Source organism: Ahaetulla prasina, chromosome 3 (genome assembly GCF_028640845.1).
Source record: "Ahaetulla prasina isolate Xishuangbanna chromosome 3, ASM2864084v1, whole genome shotgun sequence".
Classification (NCBI taxonomy): Eukaryota; Metazoa; Chordata; class Lepidosauria; order Squamata; family Colubridae; genus Ahaetulla; species Ahaetulla prasina.
In genome coordinates, this window is record NC_080541.1 from 205,839,008 (window position 1) to 205,866,662 (window position 27,655).

Genomic DNA, 27,655 nt, shown 5'->3' on the forward strand with positions numbered 1-27,655 from the left:
TGATAAAGCTCTAGAAAGACCCTGCCTGAATAACACTTTGCAAGTCCAGCTCTGAAGAATGGTATCTGTCAGATTATTCATGAACTGGCAGAGAAATGGTAACAAGGTCAACCAATGAATAGGCCTAGCAACTAAGTCAGACAATGGGAGCGGAAACAGTTTGGAGGCTGGGCGTGTTTCAGCTTTGTGCTGTGCTGAGAACTGAAACTGAAACCAGTTTGGACTTGCATCTCTGCTGTACTGCTGCCTGTGTGTCTTGCTTGTAACTGCTACTATGTTGAAGAAGGATCTATATTGGTATTGTACATTTATCTTCATCTGTTATTATGTATATAAAGAGAAGTTAATGAATCCAGCTGAATCAGTTATCTGTGTGTGCTTCTGGATCTGAATTTTGCAAGACACTTTATGTTAACCTCATGTTTTGACCATAGCAATCTTTCCCAATCTGGTGTCTGTTAGAGATGGGAAAATTCAATTCCCCTCTTGGCTGCAATTATGAGAGTTGAAGTCCAACCATCTGGGGACCACCATGTTTAAGAAGCTTTTTTTTAACTGCTTTTCTTCTGTCTGCAAAGAGAGCAGGAGGAAAAACATTGGAGAGCTCCCCTGCAGCTCCAGGTTACCCTGGAAAATCAGTATTGGATAGTAATACTGTACGGTCACAGACTAGACCATAGACCAGTGGTTCTCAACCTGTATAGTGCTGCGACCCCTTTAATACAATTCCCCACAATGTGGCAACCCCAACTGTAAAATTATTTTCGTTTTGAATTTATCGCACCTGAAGCCGTATTGGCTAGCGATCTGAACTGCTTGCGATTGCCTTGAGGACGGAGGCATTAAAGCTGAGACTCCTCCCCTATTAAGTGCCTGAAGCCTGATTAAGCTAGTGATTGGGAGTGATTGCAGCTGGCTTGAGAGGGAGACATCAGAGCAAAGATTTCTCTCTTTTTTAATTCATCGCGCCTGAAGCCGAATTTGGCTAGCGATTTGAAGAGCCTGCAGTTGGCTTGTGGAGTCAACCATTGGAGCGCGATTCTTCGACTCGCAAGTATACTTCCCATATTTCCGATGGTCTTAGGCGACCCCTGGCAAATCGTCATTCAACCCCCAACAGGGTCGCGACCTACAGGTTGAGAACTGCTGCCATAGACTGTCAACATTTAGAACTGCAAATTATCCAAAATAATTTTAATTCATTTCAGTGTAATGTACATATTCAGGCTAAAATGGTTGTGTCTCTTTATGGTTTCTCTTCTAAACTGAGGTTCATCTCTTTGAGTCAAAAAGAGGGCTGTGAAAATATTTAAAGACCCCTCATATCCTGGACATAAATTGTTTCAACTTCTACTTCAAAATGACACTATAGAGCACTGCACACCAAGGCAACTAGACACAAGGACAGTTTTTTCCTGAACGCCATCACTCAGCTAAACAAATAATTCCCTCAACATTGTCAAACTATTTACTAAGGCTACATTACTATTACTATTAATCTTCTCATTGTTCCTATCACCCATCTCCTCCCACTTATGATTGTAACTTGTTGCTGTATCCTTATGATTTATATTGTTTCCTAGTATGATTTGATTGCTTATTTGTACCCTATGACTATCATTAAGTGTTGTACCTTATGATTCTTGACGAATGTATCTTTTCTTTTTATGTACAGTGAGAGCATATGTACCGAAGACAAATTCCTTGTTTGTCCAATCACACTTGGCCAATAAAGAATTTTATTGTCTATCTGTCTGTCTATATCTGTCTATCTATTTATATCTGTTATCTATCTATCTATCTATCTATCTATCTATCTATCTATCTATCTATCTATCTATCTATCTATCTATCTATCTATCTAATGGTTTCATTGTATTTCATGCTTTTTCCCCCTCTCATAATTTCAAAAACCATATTGGCTATAAAAAGCCTTTGTAAATATTTCCCATTCTGTGCATTTGTATGATAGTATTTTCCTACTATTAAGCAACAGATAAACTGGATGCTTGTTCTGAAATTAAAAACCTTTGCATGGATATGGAGGAGAAAGTCTCTCTCATTGCCCTATCTCTTAAATAAGGGCTGATGGAGTACAGCAGAATCTATAAGATCAAAGATCTTTTTTTCCTTTAGATCCAAGCATGATTAAAAAAAATACTCTTAATTAATCAACCAACAAAACTCATAGATTTGGCAGTAGCTGGACTTGGTTCTCCTCCAACACCACCTTAGTTGACCTAGCAAAAAGAAACCAGGACAGCCTCAGAGTTATAGTTGTATCAGAAAGGATTGTCTGCTGTATTCATCACAAACATCTGGAAATATTGTTATTCTCAAGCTTGTTTAATGTAGCAGTTTAAGGCATCAGGCTAGAAACTAGGAAATTGTGAGTTCTAGTTCTACATTAGGCATGAAGCTAGTTGGGTGACTTTGGGTCAATCGTTTTCTCTCAACCCTAGGAAAGAGACAATGGGAAAATCTTGCCCAAAAAACCTGCAAGAACTAGTCCAGGCAATCACCAGGAGTCAACACTAGTGAATAGGCACACACACAAAAATCATGTCATTGTTGTGAAAAGAGAGGAGGAGAGGGGAGGGGAGGAGAGGAGAGGAAAGGAAAGGAAAGGAAAGGAAGGCGAAGGCGAAGGCGAAGGTGAAAGGGAAGGGAAATAGTACTATAATGTTGGGTCCATGTCCCCAAATTCCTTGCTCCCGTGCTATTGGCTTTCTGCAAGGTGACTAAATCTCCCATTCCAGGTGACTTTTTGGACCTTAGTGACGTCATTTAGCTGACCTTTTTGTCTGGAATATTATCTTACTAACCCAGCCTTGATAATGCATGTGCTTTTTTTCATCTACATTGTATTAAATTTTATTGCATTTTATGTCTGTAAACTACCTGGAATTTTGGGAAAAGGGTGGCACATACATAAATGAAATAAAAACTTTCTATGTGTAGCCAATCTACCGCAAGTGGGAAGTTCCCATTTGTGTGTGTTCCCAAGTTGCAGGAATTAGTTTGCAAGAGCATTCTTTAGTTTCTCTATTTAGCACCTTAAAGGAAACCCTCTGTCCAAGTCCCTCTGAAAGCCAAAACTAAATAGTTTGCAAATTCTGAGGTAAAGGCAATATCATTACCAATGGATGAGGGTAACACAGAACTTTCATCTGTAGCTCAAGCCATCAGAAGAAAAAGGGGAGAAAATGGGTGTATAAAAGGGAAGAAAGGAGCATAGGTAGGGAGTTGTGGCACCATGCCACAGTCTTGTTTAAAGCTCAATCTTTGCAATTCAAAAGGTCACCTACTGCTGCTGTTTGCTTTTCTAGTCCAATTTTCACTCCATGATTGGCATCATCCAATAAATGTTGGCATTTGTTACATTTTTATACTACTGTCCTCCAACACGCTCAGAACAGCATGCTTGGTTCTGTTCTGTTCTCACATCAAGATAAGGAAGTGAAGCAGAAACACTGTGCCCTACTTCCTCACAATGGCAGTATTTGAACAAACTTGACCAAGTCACTTCAAAATTTGATGGCTGCACTTGCATTTGTGAATTTGTTTCCATTTTAACCATCGTGAGATTATTATTTTTGTTGTGGCCACACATGTTGAACCAATTGCCATAGTGCTAGTTTGATTAAATGAATTAAATCAGTAGCAAAAGTACGTGTGCTGTGAATTCAGCCTCTCTTTCACATATCAGTGATCCCATATTGTATCAATCTATGGTTGGTTTTAACAGTGATTTATTGGCTAATAACACAAGTAGCGGGGTTCATAGAGCATGCTAAGCAATAAATTGGGCTTTATAAAATACAATGGCTGATTAATATACAACATATTAAGTTAAGGGCAAACAAACAATTTTATGGCTTGGTGCAGGATGCAATTTTTATTTATTTACTTATTAAATTTTTATACCGCCCTTCTCCCGAAGGACTCAGGGCGGTGTACAGCCAAAAATAAAATACAGAATATGTATTTTCTAGTATGCTAAATCATTTCTATTGCCTATTTTGGTCTTAATATGATGTGTGAATTTACCTGTTATATTTTATGTTATATGGGACTGAAAATACTGCCTCCACAAGTTAATTGGCTAAGGTGAGTGGTTTCAATACTTGTCTAAGCAAGTTAGCACCAGCAGCAGTCTATAAATGGACGGATTCACGCATCCATGCTTATAAATTTAGTGCTAGAAATCTTGTACAAGAATCCAACTTATTTTTCAATAAGTTATTATTTTCTAATGTATCTTCTGTAGCGTATTACTACATGAGCAGAGAACTCTCCAAAATTGAATTTTTAGTTTCAACAATTTTAATTAAAAAAAACCTCAAGGGGGTACTTAGAACCATCGGAAATTCCTAATTCTCACTTAAAAGTAGAAAATTTGAGACACTAGTAAAGTTAGCATTCTAGGGCAGGGGTGTCAAACTCGCATCATGGTGTTGTCACATGACGTATCACAAATTTTTGCTCTTCGCTAAACCAGGCGTGGGCGTGGCCAGCGCATGATGCATCCATGGGCCACGAGTTTGACATCCCTGTTCTAGGGAGGAAGTAACTCTGACACAGCCAAATTCTGATAGTGAGAGCTGTTACACCAGTGGTGAAATCCAATTTTTTTTACTACCGGTTCTGTAGGCGTGGCTTGGTGGGCGTGGCAGGGGAAGGATACTGCAAAATCCCCATTCCCACCCCACTCCTGGGGGAAGGATATTGCAAAATCTCCATTCCCTCCCCACTCTGGGGCCAGCCAGAGGTGGTATTTGCAATTCTCGGAACTGCTCAAAATTTCCGCTACTGGTTCTCCAAAACCTGTCAGAACCTGCTGGATTTCACCCCTGTGTTACACCTTCACCAACCCCCCAGCAAATGTTGTACTTTGAGCTAATCTGAATGTTGTTTACTGGCTTTTGGTTGGTGTTTATGTGGAAACTAGCCTCTGTGATTTATAAATCATAAGTTTATGGCTTAAAGAGTTGTGGTGTGACCCCAACTAAGAAAGAATTATTCAACACATTTTTTCCAGTGGGGTTCTAAATGGTACAGTGAGCAAATGCAGTCATTACAATACATTTGCCAGGGCATCTGTCTTCAGCTCTCTGTTTCTACTCATGCAAATACTCACATGAGAACCTGCTGCAAAGATGAACCAGAGCAAAAGCTTTTGTGACAAGAAATCTTATTCATATACACATTCTTATTATAAATCTGTAACCAAAGGGCTAAATGTACATACAGGCAGTTCTCGACTTACAATGGTTCATTTTGTGATTGTTCAAAGTCACAACGGCACTGAAAAAAAGTGACCTATGATCATTTTTCACACTTACAACTTTTGCAGCATCCCCATGGTCACGTGGTCAAAATTCAGATGCTTGGCAACTGGTTCATATTTATGATGGTTGCAATGCCCCAGGGTCATGTGATCCCTTTTTGCGACCTTCTGACAATCAAAGTCAATGGGGAATCCAGATTCACTTAACAACCATGTTACTAATTTAACAAATGCAACGATTCACTTAACAACAGTAACAAGAAAAGTTATAAAATGGGGCAAAAGTCACTTAACAAATGTTTCACTTAGTAACACAAATTTTGGGCTCAATTGTAGTTGTAACTCAAGGACTGCCTGTATCTAATATTTGAAGAGTCCTCGATTCACTTTGAATAAATAAAAGCACACATAATCATTACATGTTTTATAATTATGTTATTTTAGCCTTAAAAGATATTTATGAAAAGAGAAGACAAGATTGCTTATTACACCAAAAACATTTGCATGAATAAGAGCAAGCAAGCAAACTGCCAAGAAAAGCCAACACATTTGGGAATTGTGGTTGTTATTATTGTCGTTATTATTCAAGACCATTTATGCATCCACTCTGCAAAAGATCAACAGATTGAGCAAAGTCTGAATATGAGAGAAGCGGCTTTTAATTTTCCTAGGAGGTATTAGCTCACACAACAAAACTTCAGCAAGAGATTTCTCAGAAAAGCTATTTCAGTCTTAAAATGTTTCTTTCCAGGAGACAAAAGATAAAATAAAAACCGTCATGTTATTTTTTCCACCATAAATCACATGGCAGAAATCCTATTGGTGATCTTATTTATTATAGATTCAATATATCATCCAAATGTATTTTCACACGCATAATTTACCCAATTTGACAGATCAGTATTTTGTGGTAACCTTAGAACAGCCTTTCCCTGCATTCCCCAGACCTGTCGGGAGTGCCTTTCCCTTGTATTCTGATCATCATAACATAACATAACATAACATCAGAGTTGGAAGGGACCTTGGAGGCCTTCTAGTCCAACCCCCTGCCCAGGCAGGAAACCCTACACCATCTCAGTCAGATGGTTATCCAACATTTTCTTAAAAATTTCCAGTGTTGGAGCATTCACAACTTCTGAAGGCAAGTCGTTCCACTTATTAATTGTTCTAACTGTCAGGAAATTTCTCCTTAGTTCTAAGTTGCTTCTTTCCTTGATCAGTTTCCACCCATTGCTTCTTGTTCTACCCTCAGGTGCTCTGGAGAACAGCCCAACTCCCACTTCTCTGTGGCAGCCCCTGAGATATTGGAACATGACCAGGGAATCTGGAGAGGCCATCAGTATATTTGATACATGCTGAACAGAGAATGCTATCTACAATCATGTCCTGATTAGCAACTTAGAGCACCTTCTAGAGTCATCCGATCATCTCTGTGCCAGAACAAGAGTAACCCATGATTTAGAGTTGCACACAACTGTACGTAGGTGTCACGGTCTACCTACGCTGAGAAGGCGTTGATTGATAAGCATAGGTTTCAAATGGCTGCAGATGGGCTGATATGCACACTTCCCAACTCCAAACTAAGCATTGTGCAGAGGTGCACATCCAATAGTAAATATGATAGGTTGATCCAACTTTAATCTAGATTGCAGAAAATATGACTTCTGCAACAGAATCATCAGTGCTTGGAATACTTTACCTGACTCTGTGGTCTCTTCCCATAATCCTAAAATCTTTATCCAAAAACTTTCTACTATTGACCTCACCCCATTCCTAAGAGGACCATAAGGGGCGTGCATAAGCGCACAAACGTGCCTACCGTTCCTGTCCTATTGTTTTTCTTTTTTTCTTCCTATATATGTTTATATGTTTATATACTATATAATCTTTTTGTATGATGTTGTGACAAAATAAATAAATAAAATAAACTTCCTGTTCTGTGCTTTGGTGTTTGAGCGCCCCCTAGCCAGAACCTTCACAACTGTATAAATGCAACAGCTATGCAACTTTCTCCAAATGGCAGACGCATTTGTTCCTTCATATGCAATGCCGGAGAGGTCTAATCCAAGCTTGATGAAGACAGGGGTTGTACTGCTTCACCAATAGATAAAGGACCCTGTGAAGATGACACAAGCCACCAAATGGAGAATTGATGTATGCAAATGTGTACTTCCAAATATGTACAGTTCCCGAAGATCTATGTTTCTCAAATCACAAATGCATGGTGGGGAGGGTTTTTTTTCTTAATCTGACCCTGATGCAACTCCTTTAAGGATGAAAAATATATCAGTAAAGGTAAAATAGTAAAATAGGGAGTTAAAGTAAAAGTAAAATAGGGAGTTTCCTAGGGTGGAAATGAGAGGTTTAATGTTCCTACTCCGAACCTTAAAAAAATTTTTTTTTTAAATTCAAACATGACCTGCTTTTTGTCTATGGAGATTCTCAGTCATCCAGGTTGTCCCAAAGATGCTTTTTACAAGAGGCAACTGGACTTTCTGGTTTTTATTTGAAGATAGCAATAGCACTTAGGTTTATATACCGCTTCACAGTGCTTTACAGCCCCTCTCTAAGCGGTTTTACAGAGTCAGCATATTGCCCCCAACAATTTGGATCCTCATTTTACCCACTTCAGAAGGATGGAAGGCTGAGTCAACCTTGAGCCTGGTGGGATTTGAACTGCCAGATTGCTGGCAGCCTGTGATCAGTAGAAGTAGCCTGCAGAAGTAGCACTCTAACCACTGTGCCACCAAGGCTCTGAAGATGTTTCGTTTCTCATCCAAGAAGGTTCTTCTTCTTCAGCTTTCCCTTTCCCTTCAAGAAGAAGGGAAGAAGCTTCTTGGCTGAGTAACCGAAACGTCTTCAAAGAAAAACCAGAAAGTCCAGTTGCCTCTTGAAAAAGTACCTTTGGGACATGGCCTGATTTTCTTGTGATGACAATATTCAGATAGTGGCATCATCTGTGCACTTCTCTGAGGGAGAAGGGTGGTTCAAAAACGTGAAAAATAAATAAATAAATAATCAGAGGAGGACATATCTGACCTGACACTCAGAAAGCTGTCCACCATGTCCTAAGATGAAAAGACCTCTTAGAGGGGGAACATGGCACCAATTCACCTTTCTGATAATACCTTTCCCAGATGATCAAGCTGAGTTTTACAAAGGCCAGCTTTCTTTTTTCTTTTTTCTTTCTTTTTTGCTTGAGACTTCCTAAATATGCCCATTCTCCATGTGCAGCATTAAGAAGTTGAGCTAAAGTTACCACAGATGTCCTTGTGCAAGATCAGAATGGAAACTGTCCTTCTAAATAAGTAAAGCATCGTTTGAACTTTTAGGAGAGTGGGCAGAAAACTCTTCTGAATCAAAAGAGCTAATAGTGGGAAAGGATTGACAAATGCCAAATGAATCAAGAGTCGCTGCAAAAGGACACTGTGGAAACTTCTGGCACCAAAAGGGGGAATCAGAAACAATTAAAGTTGTTCTGTTCTTGGCTACACACAATTGTCTCACACAGGATAGTTCTCCTGCCAAGAAACTTGTCTGCAATAAATGCTTCAAATACAGCCTCTATCAATTCTGAAGCTAATTCAGACAGGAGCCAACGGAGAGATGCATTGCTGAAAATATCAGATTGCACTTCAACGATAACATGAGAGGAACCTGAGCCTCCATTTTAATAATACTTTAATCAGTTTTTCTTAATTTCAACAGCTTGAAAATTTGGACTTCAGTTCCCAAATGCTGGGGAATTCTGGGAGTTGAGAGGTCCACGGAACTTAAAGTTGCCAAGGTTAAGAAACACTGATCTAGATCCTCTTTTGGGAAGGCTGCATGGAGGGGGATATGATTTTACCTTAAATTCGAAAGTATCAGGACATACAACTGGTGAATTCTATTGTCTTTTTATTTACACCTTTTTATTTCATCTTTGTATGAAAAAAGAGTGCTCAAAATGACTAATGGAAAATACAAAATTATTAGTGTTTTTTTTAAAAAAACACCTTTTTCTATTAAAAAAATCCTGCTTTAATCACTTGTCTAAATATTTTCTGGATTTTTATTTGATTTGAACTGTGGGGACAAGTGTCTGAGGTGATGTAGGGTTTCCTGCCTAAGCAGGGGGTTGGACTAGAAGACCTCCAAGGTCCCTTCCAATTCTGTTGTTCTATTCTCTGTTCTAAGGTGTGAGCTACTCTGACTAGGTCCTAAGACACAAAGATTTACTGTAATCATCCATAATGATATACTGTAGGCATATCCAGAACCTTTGAAGATGTAATAGAACTTTCTGAAACTAAATATGTTAATATATAAAAAAGGAAGACTGCAAAACAGTCTAATAACTGTTTCTTTCTAAGATAATTTTTAAAAAGAGAATGAGATTATTCCCATGGTTTTACTGAAAGGAACTTTTAAAATATGCCAATGTGAAAGAAAATGTGACCTCATACGTGACAACAATATTGCTAGGACAATTTTAGAGTTTCAACTCCATCTTTTCATAAGTGATCATAAATGATGAAGAAAAAAATCATTTTAAAAAGTTTAAAAGCATGACAACCATTCATATTTTTCGTCAGGAACCTTTAAGAGGCAAACCTTGCTAAAGAGATGCCATGACAAAATGCATGCTTAATGCTTTGGCATTTTCAATACAGAAAAGCCAAGAAAAATATATATATAGTTCTTCCCGTCCTTTGGGGCCCCAGCCAAATATCCACTGTGCTGTCTTAAAAACTCTTCTTTATTGCCCTACCAAATCTTCAGATACCATTTTTTTTCTTTCATTTATTTGTACAGAACTAGAAAACTGAACATCCAACCACACCCAAAAAGTGCATTTTAAAATGGAGCCATACAGATAGAATAGCTGCCTGAATTATCACCAACATTGAAGACTGGAAGTTTTTGAAAAGAAAATAATGAAAACAGCCACAAGGCTGGGGCATCAAATTCTCCCTCCTAGACATCCATTTTTCCAGAGGAAACATTTATAGAGACTGGCTGTCATTACCAAATCAGAATATGGTCTGTAATAAGCAACAGAGTCTATGGCACTGAGCATTGCCAATATATATGAACCACAATCCAATGCTTGTTTCTCGATACAGTATTAGATAACTTGACAAAACCAGTCAAGTTAAGGGTTACTCCATTCTCTATTCGTTGTGCTGCCAGTTGGAAATGTGCTTCATATTAAGGGTGTGCCAAATGTTCTGAAATGAATGTTCCAAGTCCAGAACAAGTGATTCCAGAAGAGATTGGACCTCCAAATGGACCACTGAAATATTCTGGAAGACTTTTGGCTTGTGGTCCATAGGTGGAGAATATGGCATGATCTAGTCACAATGGCTCATTTTGAGGCAACTTGGATTTAGGAATAAAAACTTAACATGCAAATTGTTGTTAATGGACACTATACCTCAAACATCATCTGGAGATCCAATGCTTTCTCTCAGCTATTTACACCCCTTGGAAATACTTTCTCCTTAAGAATTATTTTTTTCTTAAGAAGCAAATGATTTCATCATTTTTGGACTCAATTTTCGTTGGGTTACCAAGCGCAAGCAGGTAACATTATTTTTGTTGCCGCCCATTTTGCTTGTTATGCAATATATTTTGTGTGACACAGCAATCAGCATGCAAATTAGCATTCTTACTTCCAGAGCACTTCCAATTGTAGTTTGATGGTACCGAGTTCAGTTATATCCACAATGATGGTTTGAGGCCTAGTTGTAAAGAAATCGATGCTGTCACATGTTACAGTGCCAACCAGGATCGTACTGAGTCCTCGCAGTTCTGTTACCTGCAAAAAGTATATAATAATGTCAGTCAAACAGCTTTTCATATACTTCCCCCTTGACAAATATTTGGCAAAGGAAAAAGGGTTGAATAAAAACAGTCAGATGAGGAAATACAAGGAAGATATTATTAATTAGAATTTCTAAACTACCTAAAGAGCAAGTATAGCAGTGGTGGAATTCAAATTTTTTTATACCGGTTCTGTGGGCGTGGCTTGGTGGGCATGGTGTGGCTTGGTGAGTGTGGCTTAGTGGGCATGGCAGGGGAATGATACTGCAAAATCTCCATTCCCTTCTCACTCCTGGGGGAAGGATATTGCAAAATCTCCATTCCCACCCCACTCTGGGGCCAGCCAGAGGTAATATTTGCCGGTTCTCCGAACTACTCAAAATTTCCGCTCCCGGTTCTCCAGAACTTGTCAGAACCTGATGAATTTCACCTGAAGTATAGCCTTATAAAACTAGTCATTATTCTAATCTAAGCACTTCCTTTATCGGGTCAACAATACAGCATTACTACTGCAATTGGAATCCTAAATGGAGGGAGGCAAGAAGAAGAGCAAGTTAAGAGAAGGTCCTTATTAGTCATCAAGTTCCCTCCCTTTGCAGAAAATAAACCACAATCAAATGGATCCAGGTGTTGCTTTTAAAATATGAAATCTGTATCTCAAGGTGGTAGAGTGGGCAAATGATTTAATTAACACTAATGATAGAAGAGAATATTTATAGCTCAGGGTTAAACTGTCAGCTTCTGGGTGCTCTCTGAGCTTGGTTGTAAGCAACTGCCCAATCAAGGAACCATGAAGACCACTTCCACCAACAATGACAGGTCAAACCATTAGAATATAAAATGAGCAAACCACATTCCTTACTAGCACTGATGATGTTACCTAGTTTGTCTGCAAGAAAACAACTAAACTTAGAGAGCACCAAGGACCCCATAATTAATACTATATACAATGTCATATGTCATAGCATATTTTTCTGAGTATAAGACGCTCCGGACTATAAGACTCACCTACCTTTTTTGGTGAGGAAAACAAGAAAAAGAAATCTGCCTCTGCCTCCCAGCAATTTTGCCTCCTGGCAGCAAACAGCAAACAGCAAACAGCCTGCTTTACTTTCATTTTTGTTTTCAGCATAGCTTGATTAGCACAAGAAAAGAAAATCTGCTCCCAGCAATTCATCTCCTTGCAGCAAGCAGCAGAGGCCACATAGCAATAGGCAATGGCAATGCCTGCAGTCTGGAACAGCTAAGAATTGGGAGGCCGATCCAATGGACAATCAACTTTTGCTAATTAGGCTGTGCTGAAGCTGAAATGGGCTGTTTCTTCTTGCTGCTTGCTGCAAGGAGGTAAATTGCTGGGAGGAAGAGGCCATAGGGTGGGCGGGGCTACATTCAGTGTATAAGACGCACCCAAATTTTCATCCACTTTTAGGGGGGGGAAACGTGCGCCTTATACTCCGAAAAATATGGTATATAAAAGCCATGCAAAAAGCAACACTAAAATTGTTAAGTTCGGGAAGTAACGAGGCTGGAGACCAGGGTAGTGACAACAGCTCTTTAATATATGGTGAACCCAGCAACCGGGCTGGGGAAAAACCTCTCCTTATATACAGTTTAACCGGCGGCTTCAACCAATCAGCAACGTGCTTGTTTCCTGCCAAAACATTTAAAGATACATTACACTCCTTCCCTCCCAGAAAACACTTTACTCCTATTTACATGATATTTACATATTATTTTTCAACGTAATCACGCAAATAGACTGGGCGTCTCCTGACTCTTTCGGACCTGCGCAGTTCATTCCCTGGGAGTGGGTCGAGCTGACCGGAGGGGCTGTTTGCTCCTCTCAGCTCCTCCTCTAGGCCATCCGGCCCTGGATTATTTGCAGAGTCGTCCCTGCTGTTTTCTAATGGAACCTGTTGGCGTCGCTGGACCTCCGGGAACTCAGATAAGTCCTGCGATTTTCCCGGGTTTGAGTCAGCTGTGGATTCAAACATTGTATAGTCAGGGCCTGTTTCGTCTAATTCGGATTGTTCGGCTATGCGTTTTCGTATTTGGTCTATGTGGCGCCTCCATACTCGGCCGTCTTTTAACTCCACCAAGTATGATTTTGGACCTGTTATGTTTAGGATTTGTCCTGCTACCCAGATTTGGCCTTCACCATAGTTGTGTGCCCACACTCGGTCGCCTATTTCCATCCCTCTTGTTTTTTCGATGTATAGTTTGGATTTAAACGGTCTAGTGGGCACCTGAGTTTTCGGCCCATTAATAATTCTGCTGGGCTTCTGCCGGTTGTGACACAGGGGGTTCTGTGTTGGACGGCCAGGAAAACATCGATTTTTGTTTGCCAGTCGCCTGGCTTGATTCTGGACAATGCCTCTTTGCGCCCGGACGAAACCCTCTCCAAGCCCATTCGCCGCAGGGTGGAAAGGCGCCGAGAGGGCATGTCGGATGCCCTCTTCTGCCAAGTACTCCTCAAACTGGGTTGCCGTGAATTGCGGGCCGTTATCGGAAACTAGTGTGTCGGGCAACCCATGGGTTACAAATAGGTGCCGAGGACTGAGATCACGGCCTCGGCTGTCATGGATCTCATGAGAATGATTTCCAGCCATTTGGAGTAGGCATCGACTACTACCAGGAAGGTTTGGCCGTGGAAGGGCCGGCAAAATCAATGTGGATTCTAGACCAGGGCCCTTGGGGTCTCTCCCATTCCCGAACCGGGGCCGTTGGGGTAGCGGTCTGGACTCCTGGCAGGCCTGGCATTTCCTACCCTTTCAGCAATTTCTGAGTCCATTAAGGGCCACCACACATAGCTTCTCGCTAGACCCTTCATCCTTACGATCCCTGGGTGACCTCGTGGAGGAGATCCAACACCCTTTTCCTCAATTTCTCTGGGATCACCACTGATCCCCCATAGCAGGCACCCCTTGAGCCGAAAGTTCCCCACGCTTTACAAACTCTTTAAACGCCGCCCGCGCAGCGGCCACCCTCTTTGTACCCAACCAAGTACAGTTCTCAAAATAATGTCCCGGTATGACGCCCGAGCCACCTCCTTAGACGTGACTGGGCCAGAGTCCAGAGAGTCAATTAACAGTATGGGCGTCCCCGGAGTGGGGTCCTCGATCGCCCCTGGTAGTGGGCATCTGCTTAATGCGTCCGCATGCCCCAACTCTTTTCCTGGCCGATGCCGCAGTTTATAGGAGTAGGCGGCTAAAAAGATAGTCCATCGGGTCAATCGTGAAAGTGCCACAGGCGTTGGGCGGTCGCCAGCCAGTAACCCTAACAGTGGTCTATGGTCTGTAACAATTTCAAAATCTCTACCAAAGACGTATTCGTGAAACTTTTTTACCCCTGAGACTATAGCTAGAGCTTCCTTATCCAACTGACTATAGTTCCTCTCTGTCGAGGACATTGTTCTGGAGTAGAAGGCTATTGGGGCTTCTGTGCCATTTGGAAGCCTGTGGCTGAGCACAGCACCCACCCCGTAAGGGGAAGCATCGCAAACTAATACCAATGGCATTGTGCTATGATACTGGATCAGTAAGCTATCGCTCGAGAGTAGGTTTTTTACTGCCTCGAAAGCCCTAGCTTCCGTCTTTCCCCAAGACCAAACAGTATTCTTTCCCAGTAACTTATGTAGCGGCTCGGCAACGGTTGCCTTATTTTTCAAAAAGACCGCGTAAAAGTTCACTAGACCCAGGAATGCCTGTAGCTCTGTTTTGTTTTTTGGCACTGGAGCCTTTCTTATTGCCTTGACCTTGCTCTCAGTGGGGTGAATTCCTTCCTTGTCTATTCTGTAGCCCAAGAATTCTACGGATTCTACCCCTATTTGGCATTTGTTCACTTTAACCTTTAGACCGCTGACCGAAAATGCCCAGAACTTTTCTCAAACGCCCCCAATTCTTCTAAATTTTCGCTGATACCAATACATCATCAAAATAGGGACTACCCCGGAGCCCTTGCAGAAGTCGCCCATTAAATTTTGAATAGACCAGGTGCCACACTCACCCCAAACTGTAACCGGGTACACTTGAAAGCACCTCTGTGAGTCACAATTGTCTGGGCTTCGCTGTGTTGGCGTCTACAGGCAGTTGTTGATAGGCTTGGGCCAAATCTAATTTGGCAAAAACGTGCCCTTGCCCCAGCGAGTGCAGCAAGTGTTGCACCACGGGGACCGGGTAAGCGCTTTTTTGCAAGGCTTTGTTTAACGTTGCCTTGTAGTCAGCGCAGATTCTAACTGACCCATCTGGTTTCACTGGGGTGACGATTGGCGTCTCCCACTTTGCATGATCGACTGGCACCAGTATCCCCTGACTGATGAGCTTGTCTATCTCCCTGTCAATCTTGGGTTTAAGGGCAAAAGGGACCCTCCTTGCTTTTAACCGTATGGGGGCTACCTGGGGGTCTAAATTGAAGGAAATAGGGGTCCCCTTGTACTTGCCCAGGCAGTCCTTGAACACATCTTCGAATTCGTCCATGAGTGCGTCTTTTAGGGTAACATCACTTCTGTAGATGCCAGTCACTCCCATGCCCAATGCACGGAACCAGTCTAGTCCCAACAAACTTGGCAGGGTCCCTTCGACTATCGTGATGGGCAGGGTCTTCTTGTGTGGACCGTACTCGACGGGGACGGAGGTGGTCCTCTAACAGGGATGCGATTCCCTTGGTAGTCGTGAACTCTTAGCCGCTGTGTTTGCAGTTTGCGCTTACGATTTTCGCAAAGCTGCAAAAGTGTCCCAGGACATGATTGTGATCGCTGACCCTGTGTCCACTTCTAGTCGGCACGGCACTCCTTCGATTTTCGGTTTTGTGAAGATTTTCTTCTCGACGCGGGTTGCTGCTCGGCCTACTATCACGGTCGTTCAACTTGAATTCGCGCCCTTTTTGTTTTGACCAATCACGGGTCGCCTTGCCGATCCCGCGCCTGATTGGTTGGTTTGAATTTTCGGCGGAAGGTTGGGGTGCTCGACAGACTTGAGCCAGGTGCCCTTCTTCTCGCACCGACATGTAGCGCCCTTGAACTTGCATCGTTGACGCTGGTGTTGCCCTCCGCAACTTCCGCATTCATCCCGGTCTTCTTTGCCCCTTCTCCCGGTGAGGCAAACTCCTTCCTCATCCTCGCCATCTGATTCGGTCTGGATTTCTTCGTTGTGGACCGGGGTTGATTTCGCGCTCGCCGTTGGCGTGAGCGGCTTTTGTAGGGTTTCCGCCGCTTGGGTGGACATCTCATGAGCTCTGGCTTCGTCCAGAGCGTTTGCCAGCGTTAGATTGCTTTTTGATAGCAGCCGCCTCCGCAAACGAATGTCTCTGACCCCACGGATGAGTTGCTCTAACAGCTCCTCATCCAAGTCTCGGTACCCACAATCCTTGGAGGCTTTTCTCAGGGCGGCCATGTAATCGCTGATGGATTCGCCCTCTTGCTGTCTGCGCTCTCCAAATTCAAAACGCATATATTTGGACGGTGTTGGCGAAATGGTTCTTCAATAGATTTTGCAGAGTTTGCCACGATACCGATTGTACCGGCGTTGGCTCTGCCAGGGCTTCCGCGATGTCGATGACCTCGGACCGCAGTGGCTCAGGAAATATGCCCTTTGCGGTTGTCTGAACTCCTTGCAGTTCGTTTGCCTCGAGGAAGCTCTCGAAACGGGTCATGTACGTTCCCCATTTCTCCCTGGATGGGTCAAACGGCGCGGGCGGAATGTAGCTGGCCATCGCCGCGTTTCTGCCCTGAGTTTGCTGGGTTCGGTTCTTCCGTGCGTTCAGCTCGTTCCTGGTGCTCTTAGCCTCGAGATCCCACCTTCGTCGCCAGTGTTAAGTTCGGGAAGTAACGAGGCTGGAGACCAGGGTAGTGACAACAGCTCTTTAATATATGGTGAACCCAGCAACCGGGCTGGGGAAAAACCTCTCCTTATATACAGTTTAACCGGCGGCTTCAACCAATCAGCAACGTGCTTGTTTCCCGCCAAAACATTTAAAGATACATTACAAAAATCAGATACATTAACTCACACTGTTCCCCAAATGACATCATGATGAGGAAACAAAACAAAACTCTATTGTTCCCTCAGATGGAGATATTTTTTTACCTCAGAAAACATAGATATGTCATTTTACTACCAGTATTATGCTAGCATAGCATAGTAGTTGGCAAAGGAGCAAATATTTGGCCATCTGGATTTGGAACTTGACTTTACACCATAACCTGGCTGATACATTGCATAAGCTTAATCATGGTTTATTAAATTAAGTACAATTGGCTGGGTTCACATAACACACCAAACCATAACTCATTATTTAGAATTCACAATAAAGGCAAACCAAAGAAATCACACTATTTTGCATAATGAGGGAACCAGATTACAATATTTGAATATTTCACTTGATATTTTTCTTTTTATTTCGGATACACTCACTCTATAAAAATGTACTGTATAGTTGGATAAATTCTGTAGCTTTCCATTTGTTTCTGCACTACAATTTTCATTCTTCATTGAGTTAAAGATACTGGTTGTGTCAAGGGCCGCCAAGTTAATAAACTATGAGTTTATATCAGAAACATCTCAAGAACTATAGATCACTCCAGCACAGAAAATATAGCATCCAAGCAAGAAGATGATAAAAGTGTTCTCATTTTATTAGCCCTTCAATGTGTAAGACAACATATAAAATTAACCATAAACAAACTTCATACATGCATTGACATAACTCAAAGGACTTCTACCACTTTGATGTGCAACCTGTTTCTAATGAAACTTAAGTTTTGAAATGGCAAGAAAACTCTTTGTGACAGTAATTTCACAGATGCAAATCATCAGCTGGCGCTATGTGAACTCATCCAAAGATGGTTTAAAACAGTGTGTCTTGCATGTTGAATCCTAACAGTAGAAAAGCCAGTTCTATTACTTCTCCCTTCAACTTGGAGGAGTTGATTCCTCTGCATTGGCACAATGAAGGATCTGCATGTTTTCTCACAACATTTGCATAGTGCATTTCAATTAACCTCTCATCATGTAGAGAAGAAAGGAACATTTTAAGCACATTTCCATAAGCTTGGCTGGAGAGGAATCTGGAATTCTTTCCAGCAGAGCTCTGCCTACCCCACAACAAACACATTGCCAGTACAAGAGAAGTGTTGCCAGCAAACAAGCAGTGTTGCAACAGTTGCTTACAGGGTGTAAAAGTTTCCAAGCAGAGGATTATTCCAGAGAATTTTGCCAAAGTGTAGAAATGGCAGAATCTGGGGCAGACTGAAAAGTGGAATCAGTCTAGAACCATGATGGCGAACCTATGGCATGCGTGCCAGAGGTGGCACACAGAGCCCTCTCTGCTGGCACGTGTGCCATTGCCCCAGGTCAGATCTATGTGGCGTTTCTTTTGTGAGCTTTGTTTCCTTGCAAATGATGAAACAGGAACTCATGAAAGAAAAAGATCTTGCCTCTTGCCGTGCTGCCGGTGTTGGGATGCCCTGCCTCCCACCGGCCAGCTGGTCTTTAAATCTCTGCTGTGCATGCGTGCATGTCTGCGCATGCACACATGCATGTTTGCACACATTCGCACACGTGCACCTTTCAGTTTGGGCATGTGCACATGCACAGTTTGGGCACTCGGTGTCTAAAAGGTTCGCCATCACTGGCCTAGAGTATCCACAAACCGATTAAGTCAAATTCCTTTTGGATTTCCTTGGCCTTTATTTAATGTTGAGTAGATTTTTGCACAGAACAATAGTACTTAGACTTATATACCACTTTACAGTGCTTTACAGACCCCTCTAAGTGCTTTAAAGAGTCAGCATATTGCCCCCAACAATGTGGGTCCTCATTTTACCGACCTCGGAAGATGGAAGGCTGAGTCAACCTTGAGCCTGGTGAGATCCGAACTGCCAAACTGCTACAGCAGTCAGCAGTCAGCAGAAGTAGCTGCAGTACTGCATTCTAACCACTGCACCACCATGTCTAAGAGATTAGCAACACATCAGTTTAATTGGTAGTTCACACTAGTTTTTTCTTTCACAACTTACAAAAAGCCAATTCATACAATTTTTTTTCTTTAGGATATGGGAATACATGTTTACAAAAGATTTGCCTTGGCCAAATACTATACGTAGCAGTACTAGCTACAATAACTAAAGAATAAGGTCATAAATGTCAAGATGGCAGCTCCAATGACACAATCAAAACTCTGCATGATTTATGTAGATCTTGCATTGTAAAATGGTGAGGCTTTGACCACACCCTCATAGCTATTATCTTGCCTTTTTAAAAAATTTACTATATCCTGCAGATACCCCTGCTGGCTACCCAAAGAAAGCTTCCATTCATACACATTCTTACCTTGATTTCAAAATTCTCATGGAGGCTGGGTATGAAAACTTTTTCTTCCTCGTCCCAAGTTTGACTGTCATCTGTCAGAATCTTGCCTTTTATTTTCCACTTTTGGCGCCCCAGCCGTATAAACACCTACAGCGATATAAAAACAAGAGACAGGAACACCTATCATAAGTGCATTTGGGCTTGTTGTTGTTGTTTGCAGGAATTGATGGGAACCTTATTCTTGTTGGATCAGCAAAATGCATTAAAAAAAAAACCTCAGCCAATTTACAGGCAGAATGCACTCCATATTACGTGCTAATGGTATTTTCCTCTTGAGTGGAAAGAGCCGATAGAGAAGTTAGTTAGTTTACTTTATTGATTAGCCCTTGCGCCATATCAAAGTGCAGAGTTCCAGACACAAATTATTACTAAAATCTGATAAAAACAATTTAAAGTGGAATTGGATAAAATACAATTTAAAATGAAATTAGAATAAAATACAGTTTAAAATGAAATTAGAATAAAATACAGTTTAAAATGAAATTAGAATAAAATACAATAATTTAATATATAGATAAATAAAATATGATGAAATTATATTTCAGTGTCACCCCTACAATCTATCCCAATCAGTCCCTTGTATGCCGGTCTTAACCGAACCATTTTGCTTTAAATACTGTGCTGTGTTAAATAATTTCAGATTCTGGCCACACATAAAGTAAGTTGTTTTGATATGGGGATCCCAAAGGGTCAATCATTTAGTATATAAACCAAGGCAACAATCAATTGAGCCAGGTCAATAGAGAAGGAAAGTGAGGAGGAGAAAGTAGAGAGAACTAAAACTGCAACTTGGTTGGGTGGATTGCCAAGTCATATAGAACTGGTGCTACCCTTCAGGGCTATTTGCAAAAGCAAAAGCTACAGAAATTACAGACTTTCCATTCGATGAAAATATTTATCATACAAATATACTAGCCCAATATATCCCTTGACCCAGTTGGATGCCTGGCAACTGACTCATATTTATGATGGCTGCAGTGTCCCAGGTCATGTGATCCCCTTTTGCAACCTTCTAACAAGCAAAGCAAAGTCCACCGAGAAGCCAGAGTAGCTTAACAACCGTGAGACTAATTTAACAATTGCAGTGATTCACTTAACAACTGTGGAAAGAAAGGTCGTGAAATGGGGTAAGACTCACTTAACAACTGTCTTGTTTAACAACAGAAATTTGGACTCAGTTGTGGTCGTAGGTTGGAGGGCTACCTGTATCTATTAAGTTGCCTAATGAACCAAGTGCTGCTTATTTGTGTTTGTCAGCTAAATTATTTCTAAACATGGGTCTGGAGCTCGTCTTATATAGAATAACAGAATTGGAAGGGACCTTGGGGGTCTTCTAGTCCAACCCCCTGCTTAGGCAGGAAACCCTACACCACTTCAGACAAATGGTTATCCAACATCTTCTTAAAAACTTCCAGTGTTCACAACTTCTGGAGGCAAATTGTTCCCCTGATTAATTGTTCTGCCTGTCAGGAAATTTCTCCTTAGTTCTAATTTGCCTCTCTCCTTGATTAGTTTCCACCCACTGCTTCTTGTCCTGCCCTCAGGTGCTTTGGAGAATAGGTTGACCTCCTCTTCTTTGTGGCAGCCTCTTAGATATTGGAACACTGCTATTGTCTCTTGAAGAGGGCAAGATCCATGTTTAAAAATAGGCTAGCTAATTGATCCTAGATATTTGGGAAAGAAGCAGGAGGAAGACGGGGGTGGGGGGAGAGGAAAGATTTGGGGAAAAACCATGTCTACATGGACTATTTACAACTATATAGAATTATTTTTCTTTCTACCTAGAGATGCCAAGGATTGGACCTGGCAACAAATGACCTCTCACTAATACTAATACCCAAGTATCACTTTTTAATAATTTGCTAAATACTATACCTCATATTGGTCACCTGGACAGAGACGAGCATAACCCACCAATCCTGGATAAAGAAACACACAAAAAAAACAAGTAAGAATCTAAATTCATAGATTCTGAGAAAAGAAACCAGTACATAAATTGTTGGTGATCCCCAAATACATAATCATCCCTTCAACTAAATGCCACAAGAATTTTTTGAGGTCCAACAAACAAGTTGAAATGCTAATACCAAAGCTTCTCTTTCAACACCTTTCCAGCAAATGAATCCTCCTGATCGTAGCCCATGCCAACTTCATTCTCATATAAAGTACAAAAATGTGTGATCAAGCCCATCATTATCATAGATCTGTCTTAGTACATGAAATGAAGGCCCAGCATTCATCATTTGTATAATTAATGTTTTGATATGGAAAGATGCCTTAATGCTGTCAGTGATTCAGCCCAAGATGCCAACAAGAGCATAAGCACTAGGATAGGCTGGTAAATTTCAAAGACACGAATGAATTCCAGGTTAATCTATAATCGAAGTAAGGGCAGCTAAAGCTCTGCTGATATTGAGGAAGTCAATCTATTCTAGAAAAAGGATCTCTGTCAAGTTCAGAAGAAGGCAATGGCAAACCAGTTCTACAAAGTCGCCAAGAAAAATGTATCAACGTGGCAGAAAAAATTTACAGAAATCTAAATACCAGTTAACAATATCTCAAGGTCAGATGTCCTCAAGGTCCTTTAGTTGCTGAAGAATATTGAACTTTTACATCAACATTCTAGTTGATCTGGCCAAAGCAAAGCTAGAAGGAACATTGGTTACAGTTGGCGCCAATATTGAAAATGAATTCCTCTTTTTACAATGAAATGGGAACCTGAGATGTGAGTTTTATTGACCAAGGAAAACTTGAATTGTGAAGCATACTAAATTGTATGTTTAAGAGATAAGTTAATTACTGTTACCAGTCACAGGCCACTTCTTAAGGATATGGTGGGGCTTAAACTAATAAGTGAGACAATATTAAAATTGATGGCTATCAAAAAAATATTTTCAAATGTATGTAGCTACTATATATACAGTGTGCAGTGGTGGAAAACAGGGGAGAACCTCTTGCCAAATTGCAAAAGGTGCTAATCCAAAATGTTAAAAAGTGTTTGCATTCCATTTTTTTGGTGAATGGAATGCAAACTGAAGAATTGGTAGTTGTTAATTCTGGAGTTAATCTATTCTCATCTGGATGTTGATTGCTGATGGGGAGGTGTTTTTGTCTTTTTGTTCCCTGCACTGATGAAGTTACCTTGTTTGGGTAATGAAACATCTGCAAGAAAGCAAACAAACTCAGAGAGCACAAGGACCTCTCATTTCAATCCTGAGCTACAAATATTCTCCTTATTGGTAACACATGAAGAAGCCAAGGTAAATCCATAATAAAAGTCTAACTGGGAAGTACCCCATTATGATCAGCACCTTTTCTTATGTTAGGGCAGGGGTGTCAAACTCGATTTCATTGAGGACTGCATCAGAGTTGTATTTGACCTCGGAGGGGGGGCGGGGGGATGTGGCCAACTCAATGTCACTCATGACAGGGGTGCCTGTGGTGGCCTGAGCGCTCTGCCAGTGAAAACAAGCTTGGCTGTGACTGCCTCCTACGACCTTCTGCCAGCTAAAATGGAGCTCGAGAGGGCTGCACGCGGCCTTCCCAAACCCTGTTTTTGCTGGCAGAGGCACCATGGGCTGGCAAAGGCACCATGGGTTTTCCATGGTGGGCTGGATCTAAGCACCCAGTGGGCCGGATATGGCTGGTGGGCCTTGAGTTTGACACCACCGTGTTAGGGCAAAGATGTGTATCTTTCTGAATCTATGATTTATTCTTCATAACTAATGTCATACATCAGCTCCTTCCAAGCACTTCAACAATTCAGCTCACCTTTCATCTTCAAGTGAAACTCCCCCAAATGTACTTCAAGGGTCCCCTCAATCAAACACATATCCTGAAAGATAAATACAGAGCAATGAGACTAAGCGTATTCTGGCATTAAAAGGACCTGTTCTTTTCACTCTCTCAACATGATTATTGGCTACTTGATTTGACTCCCTAATTTTGGGAGAGTACAAAAAAGAACAGCTGGCTGATATGCAACCAAAAATAGAGATGTGCTCTTTCATGGAAGTATAGTAGCCCATTTCATTATCATTTAACACATCTCATTATCACTTGTGTAAAACAATTGCTTTTTAAAAAGTGTCCTGGAAAGGGGTTTTTTTGGGGTTTTTTTGGTACTCTCTTTGCTGGCAGGCCCTGTTAAATAACTTCAAAAATGCTTTATATCAGAGGTCACCAACCTTTCGGACCTCAGGGACCACCAAATTCAAAATTTTAAATCCCGCAGACCACTAATATGATTTTTTTTTAAAGTTAAATAGTATTTAGTGCAATATAAAAAATGCAAATAATCTTTCTGTGGACCACCAAAATTTTCTTGCAGACCACTAGTGGTCCATGGACCACTGGTTGGTGACCGCTGCTTTATATGCTCTATCTTTCCTGTGAATTGTTAAGAGTAACACTGATTAAGGCGTGATTAAATCTGCTCTTGGAGACAAGGAGAAAAGTACTTTAATACATTTCTCATCAACTGCTTCAAAATACCATGCCCAGGATTTGGGGGTAAAAGTAATTCTAATGGTTAGAATTGATAGAAATCCACAGTAATCCACAGATTACTTCCAAATAAGACTTTGCTGGATAATTGTTCCTGCCTCCTTCAAAATGAATCTAGTACTGTCAGTCTTTGATTTATGACCACAATTGAGCCCAAAATTTCTGCTGCTAAACGAGACAGCGGTTAAGTTAGTTTTGTCTCATTTTACGACCTTTCTTGCCACACTTGTTAAGTGAATCATGCAGTTGCTAAATTAAGTCACATGGTTGTTAAACTAATCTGGCTTCCCCATTGACTTTGCTTGTCAGAAGGTCGCAAAAAGTGATCACATGTCCCCGAAACACTGCTACCGTCATAACTATGAGTCAGTTGCCAAGTGTCTGGATTTTGATCACATGACCATGGGGTTGCTGCAATGGTCTTAAGAGTGAAAAACTGTTATAAGTCACTTTTTTCAGTGTCATGGTAATTTCGAATGGTCACTAAATGAACAGTTGTAAATAGAGGACTACCTGCTTATTTCACCTTTCATTAATAACATTCTTCCTCTACAAATTTTCCTTTCACTTTTCCTTGCACCAAGTCCATCTGGAAGCACCCCAATTCAGTTACTTAGCTCAAAGCAAATTCTCTGGGATCTAACCAATGTCAGTAGCGTGAAATTCAAACCAGTCTCATTAGGAATGTAGAATATAGATCTAATTCTTATTTCTCAAAACCAGATTCCATAATTACTTTTGCTATCTAACCTAAAGTAGAATCAAGAAATGTAAAAATAACTGTACCTCTGTACATTCTTGGAGATTTTTGTAGAGTTCTACCAGGCTCTCTCTTGATGCTTTAGTGGAAGGAGACAAGGAAAAAGCGTGTTTCATATTTGAAGCACCATCTCTCAATCTACACTGGATGCTGTATGCTTCATATAATTCTTCTACCTTTTAAAGAAAAGAGCAGATATATATACCAATATGTGTATATACATACCGATATGTGTGTGTGTGTATCTGTACCAAATATATGCCATATCTTGTTACTACCACATTGAAAGTTATCATGATATTTCCAAAAGTTGTTCCACATACATATCCCAGATTGTGAGAATATTTTAAGTTTTTCAACTGTCTGTAATAATTCAATCAAGTCATAATGGTAGTAAGACTCAGCCTTGAGACCCATATATGGATTTCTATCAGCCAACCAGCCATTTCAAGTGGGTTCCTTCAATTTGATCTCTGGAGGACCATTAAGAGCCGTGGTGGTGCAGTGGTTAGAATGCAGTACTGCAGGCTACTTCTGCTGATTGCCGATTACCAGCAGTTTGGCAAATCGAATCTCACCAGGCTCAAGGTTGACTCAGCCTTCCATCCTTCCAAGGTGGGTAAAATGAGTACCCAGATTGCTGGGGGCAATATGCTGACTCTGTAAACTGCTTAGAGAAAGCTGTAAAGCACTGTGAAGTGGTATATAAGTCTAAGTGCTATTGCTAGTGCTATCACTATCATGTGAGCAGAATCCTAGAAATTTGTTTGCTTTTCAGTAATAATTATGGTAACTTTATTTACAATTGTTTATATACCTTAAAGGTTCACCAGAAGGACCATTACAATTAAGGACCATTTTCTATTCAATAATAGAAAAACACTGGACCTGTCGTGCCACTTTTTCACAGATATTTCCCTGCCTAGGTAAACAAAGAAACAGAATGACCAAGGGCAAAACTTCCAACTTCCTGCTGGCTTGACTGAATCTGACTACCTGCTGGCAGCCAATGGTATGACCAGCCCGCAGAGGGATACGGTGGTACTGGTTTACTGATCTCCAGCAGCTAAAAGAGGGGCCTGTCTCTCCAGCCTCCAAAAGCCTAGGGCAGGACCGATCCACTGAATCTCTGGGTGGCACAGCACCACAATGATGCAGGATTGAAGCAAGCACAAATGTGCTAAATTTCAATTCCACAGCAGTCAATGGGTCCCAGGGTTTGCAAGCAGTCTGTAAATTAGCCCATTTAAGGTAACTTGGTTTAAAAATTGTTGCACTACGGTTACTCTGTTTTGCCCACTTAAAGGTTCCAGTTATGAGAATTTTAGTAGTACATAGATAAATCCTGGTTTCTAAAAAAGTATTTCTGATCTAAACGAATTGTGAAACGTGACCCAAAAATTCTGAATGAAGCATGATAGGAAGCGTGCTATTCTTTGAATGAGACTATTTCTCCTAAACACAGATCCACCTTTTACAGTCATAAAACACAACTGAGCTGTGGCTTCTTCTTTTTCCTTACTCAAGAAATTTAGCAGGCATGGCAGAAAACTGGTTTTACAGGCTAAACATGGGCTGTGTTCAATAATCAGTCTGAATGCGGACATTGAGAAGAAAAAGCCTCTCCTTAAACAAGGAAACTTATTAAAAGTTTTCGGAAAGCACCTAATACAATTTCCCCACAATCAATTCTAGGGTGGGGGAAAAAAATACTGTCAAGATTTGTTTATACCACTGCAATAAACTTGCAGTCAGAGAAACCAAACTCTTACCTTGCTTATTTGAAATTCCAGTTTCCTAATATATCTTTCAACAGAGCGGATTTGCTTTGAAAGAACAGAAAAAGATGAACCAGAAGTTATTTATACAGTTCCAGATATTACATTGGTTTTTTATTATAGGATGTAGTTTTATGAACCCTCGTTTAGGCAATGTATCTGCAAGCATTGATTACCTTTGTTATCACTATCACTGGCATATACCAACTAAGATTTAAAAAGACATGAATTAGGGCTTTCCATCACATTGCATATCCCAGAAGTTGTTATTATTTCATTCTTATGCTCTACTATGATCTGGATCAGTAGTGTCAAACTCAATTTCATTGAGGGCCGCATCAGGGTTGTGTTTGACCTTGGAGGGCTGGGGTGGGTGTGGCTAGGATGGGTGTGGCCAGCTCAATGTCACTCTTGTGGGGAGGGGCTGTCATGGCCCGAGCACTCTGCCAGCGAACAAACTCCATTTCGGCTGCGATGGCTTCCTGCAACCCCCTGCCAGCAAAAATGGAGCTTGGGAGTGCCACCCACGGCCCTCGCAAGCTCCGTTTTCAGCTGTGATGGCCTCTTGCAACCCTCTGCCAGTGAAAACGAACCTCAAGAAGGCCGCACGCAGTCCTCCCGAGCTCCATTTTCACTGGCAGAGGCACTGTGGGCAAGTCCTTCGCTGTTTCCAGGGTGGCCCCACAGGGACTAGATAAGCACTCAGGTCTAGATATTCTCTAGATCCTGAAGGATCAGGTTAGAGACAGATCATAAAATCTACCTATGAGATTTCAGGAGGATAACACAGCTTGATAATACATAATCAGAATAATAGAATAACAGAGTTGGAAGGGACTTTGTAGGTCATCTAATCCAAGCCCCTGCCCAAGCAAACCCTACACTATTTCTGACAGATGGCAGTCCAGTCTCTTCTTGAAAGCTTCCAGTGATGAAGCTCCCACAAGTTCTGAAGGCAAGCTATTCCATTGGTTAATTGCTCTCACTGTCAGAAAATTTCCCCTTATTTCCAGGTTGAATCTCTCCTTGTTCAGTTCCATCCATTATTCCTTGTCTGGCCTTCAGGTGCTTTGGGAAATAGGTTGACCCCCTCCTCTCTGTGACAGCCCCTCAAATATTGGAACACTGCTATTGCAGGTCCTTCTTT

General features: G+C 41.3%; 1 protein-coding gene across 7 annotated transcripts in view; it reads right to left on the reverse strand.

The window, feature by feature from the left end:
• RIPOR3 (RIPOR family member 3) overlaps positions 1–27,655 on the reverse strand; it is a 145,450-nt gene that overhangs the window by 40,544 nt on the left and 77,251 nt on the right. For 5 of the 7 annotated variants that reach the window (XR_009154135.1, XM_058175043.1, XM_058175044.1 and 2 more), the window contains 6 exons: positions 26,503–26,556; positions 24,757–24,906; positions 23,236–23,299; positions 21,340–21,383; positions 19,426–19,551; positions 10,948–11,093 (listed from right to left, as the gene is read on the reverse strand). Coding sequence is in view for 6 of the 7 variants with exons in the window: in XM_058175043.1 (XP_058031026.1) it covers positions 10,948–11,093; positions 19,426–19,551; positions 21,340–21,383; positions 23,236–23,299; positions 24,757–24,906; positions 26,503–26,556 (584 nt within the window). In the remaining variant the exon portion in view is untranslated. Of the gene's footprint in view, positions 1–10,947; positions 11,094–19,425; positions 19,552–21,339; positions 21,384–23,235; positions 23,300–24,756; positions 24,907–26,502; positions 26,557–27,655 lie in introns of those variants that run through there. The other 2 variants (XM_058175046.1, XM_058175045.1) reach the window with 2 other exon arrangements.